The following is an 11860-nucleotide window of genomic DNA, read 5'->3' on the forward strand; positions in this document are numbered from 1 at the left end:
AACATGGAAGGGAAACTTGACCAAATCATCTCAAGTATGGGTGATCGGGTCCAATCTCTTGAAAGCTCATTCGAGGCGTTGGAGGGACACGCCATGGGAAAGATAGAAACTCTACAAATTAATGTCCAAGAGGTGATGGACACACAGGCATCGTTGGGGGATGATGTCCAAGCGATGAAAGGTGATGTTCGAGCTGTGGTAGCCGGACAAGCCGCGGTGATGGATGATTTTGGTCATCTCCAAACCAAAGTCATGGATGCCGTTACTGCTATGCATGGCCAAGTTAACCAATTGGCTATGATGATGGAAAGAATGAGCAACGAGCTTAATCAATACAAGCACTCCACTGCCGGTACAAGCGGAGGTGCCGCTTTAAGTATTGTTGCCCCAAGGATTGAATACCCGAAGCCTAAACATTATGATGGGCAACGGGATGCCAAAGAGGTGGAAAACTTCCTATGGCAAATGGAAGTCTATTTTGAAGGCATAAATCTTGTTGATGAAGCCATGAAAGTCCGAACCGCTTCTATGTATCTCTCGGATATTGCGGCGTTGTGGTGGCGTCGTAAGCATGGTGAAATTGCAAGGGGGTCTTGTAGGGTTGATACTTGGGATGACTTCAAAAGGGAAATAAAGAGGCAATTCTACCCGGAGAATGTCGTCTATGAGGCGCGCAAGAAATTGAGGGAATTGAAACATATGGGAACAATTCGTGACTATGTCAAAGAGTTCACGACCCTTATGCTTCAAATCCCAACCATGCCGGAGGATGAGTTGCTATTCTATTTTCTAGACGGTTGTGCAACATGGATACGACAAGAGTTGCAACGTCATGATGTCAAAACTGTTGATGAGGCAATTGCAGTAGCCGAATCCTTGACGGAGTCTGAAGAAAGTCTTGAGATTGAAGCTAAAACTATCAAACCCGCCAAAGGAAATTTTGTGAATAATAATGAAGATACAGGGAAAGCTATGCAATGGAGTAAGCCTGATTGGAGGCCAAATCCCAAAGTTGATTACAAACCCGTTGGCGACAAACCAACTACTTGGAGTAAGCAGTATGATGAGAGGAAGAGGAGTAATTTTATACCTCGAGGTTGCTTTATTTGCAAAGGATCACATCTCAGGAAGGATTGTCCTATGTTGGCATCATTAGCATCTCTTTCCATTTCGGAGAGCAAACCGGAGGCCATAGATAGCCAAGATGAGGATGAAGTTCGAATGAATTCATTCCAGTTGTTTAATGCCATGAGTGCTGAAAATGTTTCTGTGGGGATGGAAACACAACAACTGTCAAGGATGCAGTTGGCGGAAGTCCTTGAAAATGATAAGGACTTTATGCTCGCGGAGTTGCCGAGGGAACTACCGATAAAGAAGGAACGTGAGGAAGCATTGTCAAAGAAGTTCAAAATTGGGTGCACAAAGGTTCAAAGCTTCGACAAGTGTGGGGACACTACGACCAGAGGAGTTGTCCATCCGAGGAACCAAAGCAGAGGTGCTGAGGGTGAAGGTTGGTGTCGAAGGTGGCATGCAAGAGGTTGCAACGGGAAGAGGTGCAAGGGGCACTCTGGAAACCCGATCATCAAGGAGATGGTGCCACAAGTTGGGAGAACTTTGATGCCCATGGACGTGGAAGACAATGCAAGGTTGCATGAGGATGCACCGAACATGTTTCGCTACGAGGACGTTAGCGGATTGAGTGGGGGAGAATGTCACGGATCGCAAGATCATGACTTGAGACTTGGCATGACACGGGAATGTCATGGCACAAGGTGGGAAAACGAGATAGACTTATGGCAAATAAGGTCTATGCTTCGGCAATATATGGCGATGAGTGCGTCGCCAAATTCAGTGGGGGAGTGATTTACACTTAACGCGGTCGCGTTCGATCCGTCGCGGTAGCGATCGCAAGATAGCGCGGGTAACGCGTTTCTGAAGGACGGAATAGCTTGCGATATGGGACGCAAGCAGATTTGGTAAAGGTCGCAGGTAGATTCGGGCTGGGGATGCATAGATGACTTTGGGGCAGAATGCATGCTGCCTAGATCGTGCAATTTTCCAGGGCGTTAATGGGGTTTTTCTAAGTCCCGACCCAGCCATTTTAGGAGGAAAAATATATGGACCTGCAGCGGGATATTTTGAGGATGCAAGTGGACAACTTGCACAACTTGTCCACTTGTGGGCCACTTGCAAGCTAAGCGCGAGTTGTATGCAAGCTAAGCATGAGTTGGCAAAGATATTATCAACATGCAAGCTAGGTGCGAGTTGTATGCAAGCTAGGCGCGAGTTGGCGACAACTTGCAATGCAAGTTGTAAGATAATCCACTTGAAGACAACTTAGGATGAGTTGGTGACAACCAAGCACGAGGTGGCGACAACCAAGCGCAAGTTGTAAAGTGGAAGGTTAAGGAGGTTTAAGTTTTCTATAAATAGAGAGGTATTCTCATTTGTAAATGGTATGGAGTAGAGGTTAGAAAGTGTAGAGAATATAAGAGTGAAGAGTGTTTATTCATTAGAGAGATTGTAAAGTTTTTCCTTTCATTTATATAAAGAAAGTTTCCCCAATCCTTACTTGTTTTCCATATATTACTTACTTCAAAATTCTCTTCTCAACGTGGGTATAATTTAGCCTCATTGGTTAAATTATTTGTGGGCGTAGAAAGGCTGACTTAACGTTTTCTCGTGAGGTGCGGGAATTGTAGAGCGTTAAGGCCGCACGGCTCTAGTTTGTTCGGGTGTAACGAAACTAGGCCCGTGACAACCGTCTCTCATCAACTTTATCACAGTAGCTCACATTTCAAGTTCGACCCGCATATAAATAATATGACTCGGACTTAGGGGACTGCATATTATTGCTAGCATACGCATCACATTACTGCTTTCAAGCATGAATGTCATATCATTGTTAGCATGTCATACATTATTTTCATCACATCCAGTACGTATGTCGTGTTATCATCATTTTCATTTTATTGTCAACATTATGTTACTTGCTTCACCATAGCACTACTGATACACTAAGCTGTGCGAGCACATGATTTACTATAATGCATGACAGACCCTCTACACATATCTTGAAGAAATATGATGTCACACCTTATAGTTATAAGCATTTGAAGGGGCAAATGAACCCCAAATTTATTTGGCATTTGTATTGTGGATATATTGTATTGTATTACATGATTGGTTTAGTCCATATTACAGAGGAGATACTGCCAAAATTTCGAAAAAATATATGCAGTATATCTTTCGAGGCAATTCGTGAGTCCTCACGTATTCTGACTCGCACACATTTTTTAAGGCAGTTCGTACGTCCTCACTTATTGGAGCGACTTATATTTCTCACGGTAATTCGTAAGTCCTCGCCTATTTGAGATCAATGCATATTTTTGAGGCAGTTCGTAAGTCCTCACTTATTGGAGCTACTCATCTTTCTGAGGCAATATGTAAGACCTCGTCTACTTGACAGTTTATATTTCAAGTCTAACCCGCATATAAATAATACAACTCGGACTTGGGGGACTACTGTTACGCCTATAAATTACCAGTTCATATTGGACCATTTTATTGGACTCGGACGAGCCCATCAGAATTGGGCCCCAAAGCCGAGGCTATGACGAGGTCAGTCGAGGCGCCACCAAGGCCCTAAAGAGTTTAGCCGAGGCACTCGCCGAAGTGCCTATTATTATGTTCATATGATCACCTCCTTATTGGGTCTGGATTTCGACCTACCAACTCGTTTGACCCATTTCACTTCCATTTCTCTATATATATGGATTCACTTACACAACTAAGGTATGTTCTACACTATCTAGCCAAACCCCAATCTCCATACTATTGTACTCTATATATCTATCTTTGTTCGGCCGTTGACTTAAGCGTCAGAGTGCGAACAGTCGCCGAACCTTTTTCTTGTCCGGTCGCCTTTGTTTATTGACGGGATGCTAATTGTGCAGGTTTCAAGGGAACAAGGCTAGGGAACCTGTTGGAACCATTTTTGGAGGTCAACAGTTCTGTTGTCAATTTCATTTGTACTATTCTTGGAGCCAACGTTGTTTATCCATACATCAAATACTTTTGAAAAATGAAAAAAATAAAAAGTTTGAAATTTTTTCAATTACTTGTACCCATATGTATCGGGGTCCATTTCGTCTTATATATTCGACAATTGAAAGACAATACATTTCCTCGATAACACATGTAAGGGTTGATTTTGCACAAAATGGTGAAAGAGCTTATATCTTTTTCTGTAGGTCAATAGGGGGCATAATGGTGATTATTGAAATATAATTTATTTGACTCCGGGGCCCACTATCAATCTCATAAAATCAACTCACATGATTTTTAACTTCTCAATTCAAAAATCAGGTTTAAAAGTACTTCATTCAAAAATAAGGTGATTATTCAACTTTTTAATATTAATAATAATATTACAAAATTAAATTAATCTACATAACCACCCCACCCAACCCAACCCAACCCAACCCAACCCAACCCAAATCCTAAATCATTTTCCTTTCTCCTCTCTCTTCCTCCCTTTCTATCATCTCCATTCTCTCTTTTCCCTCATTCCCTCTCTTTCTTCCCCCTTCTCTCTTCTCATTTTCCATCGGAAGCTACCGTAAGAGACCATCATCGGTGCACACGGCACAGCAACCCTCCCTACTACATATCGATGCTATGTGGTGTTGTTCGTGCAACGCTACGTGTATTTGAGTTTTGATTATTCTGTATACTGACTTGTGCGGTGTATGTGATATAAAGATAATTTTTGGGGGTGGCTTTAGATCTGATCTGATATGATCTAATGTTTGTAGGAGTTTTGGGGAGATTTTTGTTGTTGCTTTACAAATGGTGGTGGTGATTTATGCAAGTGGTGATGGTGAGGTAGTGGTGGTGATAGCAGTGGAGGCGATGGTGGTCATGAAAGGGTGGTGTGACAGTAGTGGTGGTGGTGTTGGAGATAGTGGTGAGGTGGTGTAGCGTTCGGTTAATGTCGGCGATAGATTTGGAGTGGGGCTAAATAGGATGAAGAGTATTTTTTACCAATATATTTGTGTGATTGTGATAAATAGATTAGTTAATTTGCAATTAATAAAATAATATGCAATCAATAAAGTAGATAAGTTGTGACCAATAAATCGTTACTCAAAATTTTTTAAGTTGTCATAAATTAATTTAATAATTTGGAACATATAAAATTTGTGATCTGTAATTGAAAATAATATGTGGCCTATTAATCTGATAATGTGTGATCAATAAATAAATTGTGACCTGTAAAATTTGTAATTTATGATCAAGAAATAACTGACCAATTAATTAGATATGTATTATTCCCTAAAATTAATTCTTTTTTACTAAGCTCATGTTTGATTTGTTATTTTCAGTTTTCAATTTTGCAAAATACTAAAATCCTTTTTAGTCTCGTGTTTCTAAAAAATGCAATTTCGAAAACATGAAATTTATAAAATTAAATTATTCAAAACACATTTTTGATATTTTTAAGTGTTTTCAATGAAAATTCCAAAAACACTCAAAATATAGGAAACAAGTGTATATATAAAATAAAATTTTAAAAAATAAGAATTTTAACTTTAAAAAATAATATAAAAATAAATGTTAATAATAAAAAAATAAAATTGGAAATGAAAAAAATAAAATCTAAATTCTTAAATGAAATAAATTAAAAATAAAAAATTATAAAAAAAATAAAAACAGTTCAAACTCTTAATGATTATTTACATAAAATTCTAAAAAATATATATTTAAATGAATAAACATAAAAATACTTTTACTCCAATTTATTGTTTATTTTATTTTTGTAGTGAAAAAAAAATATTACATGATTCACCAACTTTAAAGTATGTATATTACTTAATAATATATTAACATAAAATTGTTTTATTTTTTATTGAATTGTCAAATTTATGGAATGAAATGTCATAAAATATTTTTCAAAATTTCAAAAAAAAAAAGTGTTTTCTAGTTTTTTGGATAAATACATTTTAAGCGTCTGTTTGGCTCCCGTTATTCCATATTAATATGAGGAATAATAATTTTTTAGAGAATATGTGGTTAAATTTTTTTTTTTTAAGATTTACGCATAATATTATTTTATTAAAAAAATGTGTGATTTATATAAAAAAGAGATAAATGAATTATAATTTAATCACAATAATGGGGGTCAAACGGGGCTGAGTTTGAAGAAAAAAATGAATCTTTGAGAAACCAATACATTTACAAGCAATAAGGACATATCCATATCTTATTTGTGTTAAGGGATAAAATATCTTACATCAAAAAAAGACGTAAATATAGATTAATATATTTACGTTTTGAGCTACTCCTTTTAATAAGATTGATGTTTTAAGATAAAAATATAAATTTTTACATAGTATCAAAGTCCATATGTTACACCCCTAACCAAACCATTTCGGCACATCACGCTCACTCCTCAGCGAGGTGCCACGTGTCTCTCCGAAGTGGTTCTGAAGTGATATGAGCCTCGACCTAACTTTAAGTTCACATGCTAATCTCCAAGTGAGTTTTCCAAAGCATCCGAAGTGCCCCCATGTCGAATCATGGGGTACACTGAGGCGCTTCTTCTAACAGCTCTCAGCCGCTTGTTTCAGAGAGAGGGAGATCTTTGTCAGAATCCCTTTTATCTCAATGGATTAATTTACGTGACATTTCCGTGGATTGATTAATGTGACGTATCAACTTTATGTCAATTCAACTCAGAAAAATTAATTGCCCGCGCACTTTAGACGCGGTTGATTGACGCCTATGATCGGACACCTTAGACTGTCAGATGCATACACATGTCCCACATCCAAAAGTGCTTCTCGTCTATAAATATCAAATGTTTGGCAAGAGGTAATGGTAATGAAACACACACTAAACTTAGCTACCCACACACAAGTGTAGTTTTTCTCCTCCCCACTCTTACGCAATTCCGACACCGTTCCGATCACCGCCCACTGACTTGATCATCAAAGTGTATGCGACTGTCACCACCCCCGTTGATTCCAATCGTGTGCTTCTAACCACGTGTTATTATGTGCAACGAATAATTCGACCTGATTTAAAGTCTAAAAATGAGAACACAAATTTCAAGATTAATTTCCTCAAACGAGCTATCATATTGTGAGGACATATTAAGAGATAAAATATTAAATATCCCGTCAAATAAAGATATAAATATAAGTCAACTTTAAAGTATTCTATTACTTTTCTTACAAAATTGACTTTTTAACATGAACTCGAATCTATAGGTTTGAATACGTTGAAAGCATTACCGTTCTGACTCAAGAAAAAAAGTTACTTTGGGATAATTTTCTATCAAAAGTCACTTAGCATTCGTCTTTGGTTCCTTCTGCTCTCTCTAGATATGGAAGTTAAGGCAAAAGGAATATCAGTCTACGACAGGAATAGTGAATTAAGATTGTTTGATGATTCAAAGGTTGGTGTTAAGGGACTTGTGGATTCTGGGATATCGAAAATACCTCGTATTTTCGTTCACGATTATCAAGTTAAGAAGCTTGAGCAGAAGTCAAACTGTAAAAACTCTCAATTTAATGTTCCCATCGTTGACTTTGATCGAATTTATGAAGACAAAGCTCGGCGTTATGAAATCGTGGAGAGAATTCGAGATGCCTGTGAAAACTGGGGATTTTTTCAGGTAATTAATCATGACATTCCACTAAGTATTATGAATCAAATGATTGATGGGGTACGAGGATTTCATGAACAAAAATCTGAGATGAAGAAACAATACTATTCGCGAGATGTTACTAAAGGGTTTATATATAATAGCAATTTTGATCTTTACCAAGCCCCTGCAGCTAATTGGAGGGATACTATATCTTGTGTTATGGCTCCTAATCCACCAGACCACATAGATTTGCCTCCAATTTGCAGGTATATGCTTAACTTCTTTTGGGCTAATTTGTTGGACTTTGTAGAGCCTAGTTGTATTGTACAACTGGATATAAGTGCACGTATTCAGTCATACTATGGAAAGTAATTTAGAGGGTCGATTTGAGTGCACGAGAGACATAATACAATAAAACCTATGTAATCTATGCTTAGATATAGTGAAAATGGCAATTGGATCTTGGGTTCCAACTAAAAAGTTCAATTATTTGTTAAGAGGTATAACTCAATCCCCATACTATTGCTATTATTTTCATATTTTGCCGAATGTTTTATTCTTAAGATTCCTCCGCAGATGATTGCTCATTTGAGAATACCAATCTTGTAAATTGATAGCCTGTTTAGGCTTTTAGCCTGACTAGATTGCTTGTTTGAGGTCTTTGGATTCCATATTGAAAGGTCGACCTTTTGTTAAGATTGGATGATTGGTATTATTTCATACCCTTAACAAATGTGCCCTTTCCATTTCCGTGAACCACAATAGATTGCTTTGCTTGTTTTCAAATTTTATTCCATTTGTTAAGATGGAAAAATCTCTCCATTTAAACATTTAATTGTATCTCTTTATAACTTTTGTGTTGATGCAGGTCTTTTTGCTTGGGAAAGGCCTAGCATTGTAGCATAATTAGTTATTTTTCACAGTTCCATCCATTGACAGATTCCCTTCTCATTGTGCATTAATTATGAGAATTTTTACTACTGTCACTTGTATTATGTTTTAATTGCAGAGATATATATTTTGAATATTCAACCTACATGATGAAATTCGGGCATACTCTTTTCGAGTTGCTTTCTGAAGCTCTTGGTCTTGATTCATCACACCTGGAAAACATGGGTTGTACCGAAGGACTTTTCGTCTTAGGTCATTACTATCCGGCATGCCCTGAACCCGAGTTGACTTATGGCACTAGCAACCATTCTGATAGTGGCTTCCTTACCGTTCTTATACAAGATCATGTTGGTGGACTTCAAATCCTTCATGAGAATAAATGGATTGATGTTCCCCCAACAAATGGATCTCTAGTTGTAAACATTGCTGATCTTTTGCAGGCAAGACAATAGAAACCGTTTGTCATTTTGCTTACATATTTTGAGGTTATTCAAACAGACAACTAAATGTTATTCTATCTCAGCTTATTACCAATGACAAGTTCACAAGTGTGAATCATAGAGTACTGGCCAAGAAGATAGGTCCAAGAATGTCAGTGGCATCTTTCTTCAGAACACATTTTAGAGAAGGGGCTGCATCAAAAGTTTACGGACCGATAAAAGAACTTTTGTCTGAAGAAAACCCCCAAATTTACCAGGAGATAACCACAAGGGACTACCTCACACATTACTACAATAAAGGGCTTGATGGTACTTCTGCACTGTCTCGTTTTAAAATCCATTAATAAGACTTGGTGATTTGAACAATCATTTAGATTTTCTGGTTGTATATGCTTTAAGCTTTCTGTGTTCTGTTGAAGACACTATCGTCATTATTATATAAATGAAAACAAAGTTTTCTCGTTTTTGTTATTGTCTTCCTTTTACTGTCATTAATGTTGATTTTTCAGTGAGAGCTGCTTCATTGTTATTTTAGAAAATATTTATTATCATCTTGTTGTCTAATACTGTATTCAACGTTTATAGAAATCAAACTTCTTCTGCATATTAGATACTTTGTACATCCAATTCAATCATATCACGAGGTTCATCTCAGAAGTGGGAAGAATTTAAGGTGGTCACGGGCAGTTGAAAAGTTGTAACTCTTGAAGATGATCGTATAGATGACCTGAAAGCTTTTGATGATACGAAAGCTGGCATGAAGGGGCTTTTAGATTCCGAGATTGTGAAAATTCCATGTATATTTAAGAGCAAGCTTAATCAGTTCCCAGAATCCTGCAATTCTCCTCTAAATGTTCTGATTATAGACTTTGCAGGCATCGACACGAATGATTCCAGGCACTCTGAGATTATCGAAAAAATTAGAGATGCTAGAGAGATTTGGGGATTTTTTCAGATACGAGTTCTGTTATCTATGAAGTCATGGATGCCTTAAGCAGATTTCATGAAAAGGATATTGAAGTGAAGAAACAGTATTATTCAAGGTATTTTCAAGAAAGTTCACATACAACAGTAATATTGATCTATACCAAGGTCCAGCAGCTTAATGGAGAGAGACTCTTGAATGCAATTTGGCTCCTCATCCACCTGACCCCAAAGGATTGCCTACTGTCTGCAGGTATTCACCTTTTTCATGAATTAGCCTATGTTTAACTCAGGTTTATAAACTATTTATAAACACGCAAATCAAATTTTATCCATACATTTCGAGGGACCCACGAGTACAACTACCTTATCGATTGCTCATTTTTTATCTATTTATAATTCCATGCTTGAATTAAGCAAAATGCTACAGAAAAGAGACACGAGTCGTTCTTGTTGAACCACCTCATCTAAAAGCTTAAAATTTTAGAGAGAAGATAAATTAACTTATTTACATTATGTTTCAACAATTCTTCAAGCTCCTACTCTAACTTTTAGTTTGCAACTTTGTGTTCAATGTGCAAATTGCTTAAAAGTATCATCTTTTGCTTTTCATGTTCATTTTCTTAAATTTTGTGAAAATATCGATGTCTAAAGTAATTAATATACTCAGTTGAGCTTCTACCAATAATCGTGTACTAGTACGAGAGTATATAAAATCGTCGTGAGATGAACCTCATAATCGTACAATTCAATATGAGGCAACAAAACATTTCTTAATACAAAGTCTTCTGACTAAGCTTTCCACCTACTGTATTTTGGAGATTTTTGATTTATCTTCTTTACTACTCTTGAATCACCTTGTCTAAAAGTTTAAGCTGATAGGTTTGTGTTGACACATAAAAATTCAGCCTAAATCGAACGGCCCAAGGAATGAAGCACAATTGGAGGATCCCCAAATCAGATAGCCCAAAGAACGAAGCCCAATCAGACAATTCAGGATGAAGGCCCAAATAGGGAGGCCCATAAACGCGGTAACACCATCGCCCAAGCTTGCAAGTCGCCCAGAATCTGAGCGAATGGAATGTCATGCAGTCGCCCAGAGCTGCTACTCTATTCTTGCCCAAACCTTCGAGTCGCTCAAGGTCTTAGGTAACATGAAGTGTTATGGTTCTCAAGAAGCGCAGTTCTCAAAGCGGTTGTTAAGCAGCCCTATAACGTTCCATGATTCAAAGAATTTAATTGAAGACGGTTGAACGACAAAAAGTAATGGCAGCAGTTAGAAAATGCAGTTCCATGACAAGTCGGTCATTACGAGAAAAGTGGGCAGTTATAGAATGATCAAGCAGTTTTTAGGCGGTTGATCACAAAGAGATCATCCAAGGAGTATAAAAGGAAGAAAAGACATAGAGCAAAGACCCCGGATAAAAAACTCTCGAACAGAGAATATGTAATTTTAAATTTCTTAGTTTAGATTTAAACACTTCTTTCAGTAACTCGTGTGCTTGCGCCCCTTTGAGGCATTCTGTTTTTACTTTCCGATTGTAAAATCATCGCCAATAAAGAACACCCCTTTTTGGGACTTTGTCTCAAGAGGTTTGTCTCTTACACAATCGTCTGATCCCTTTTTAATTGTTAGCGATGAACCCGCGCGAAACAATTTGGCACACCTGATGGGACGGTGGTGTTTGGTGTTGAAAATACAAAAGGTGAAACAATATGCCTCATAGATTCGATAAGAAAGCATCAAGTCAGGGAGGAGTCCAGTCTGTGATCGAGCGATATGAGGAGTAGCATGCCTCTCCATGAACAGATGGACAGAATCAGAGCAGTAACAGTCGTTATGAACCAATGACAGAGTTGAGTCCTCGAATTATGCGTGCACTACTTGGAGAACTCACACAAGATGTCGTTGAACAGGTAAATCTTCGAAATATTCATAATATGGAAAGAT

At 37.5% G+C, this 11860-nt stretch overlaps 1 protein-coding gene across 1 annotated transcript; it reads left to right on the forward strand.

Annotated features, from left to right (window-relative positions):
* Positions 1-7295: 7295 nt before the first annotated feature.
* Positions 7296-9451, forward strand: LOC111379134 (1-aminocyclopropane-1-carboxylate oxidase homolog 1-like). Its single transcript, XM_023002468.1, has 3 exons — positions 7296-7920; positions 8664-8985; positions 9069-9451. The coding sequence occupies exons 1-3, from the start codon at positions 7391-7393 to the stop codon at positions 9327-9329; spliced, it is 1113 nt and encodes a 370-aa protein (XP_022858236.1). The 5' UTR covers positions 7296-7390; the 3' UTR covers positions 9330-9451.
* Positions 9452-11860: the final 2409 nt, after the last annotated feature.

The sequence above is a fragment of the Olea europaea genome, unplaced genomic scaffold (assembly GCF_002742605.1).
Source record: "Olea europaea var. sylvestris unplaced genomic scaffold, O_europaea_v1 scaffold1933, whole genome shotgun sequence".
Taxonomy (NCBI): domain Eukaryota; kingdom Viridiplantae; phylum Streptophyta; class Magnoliopsida; order Lamiales; family Oleaceae; genus Olea; species Olea europaea.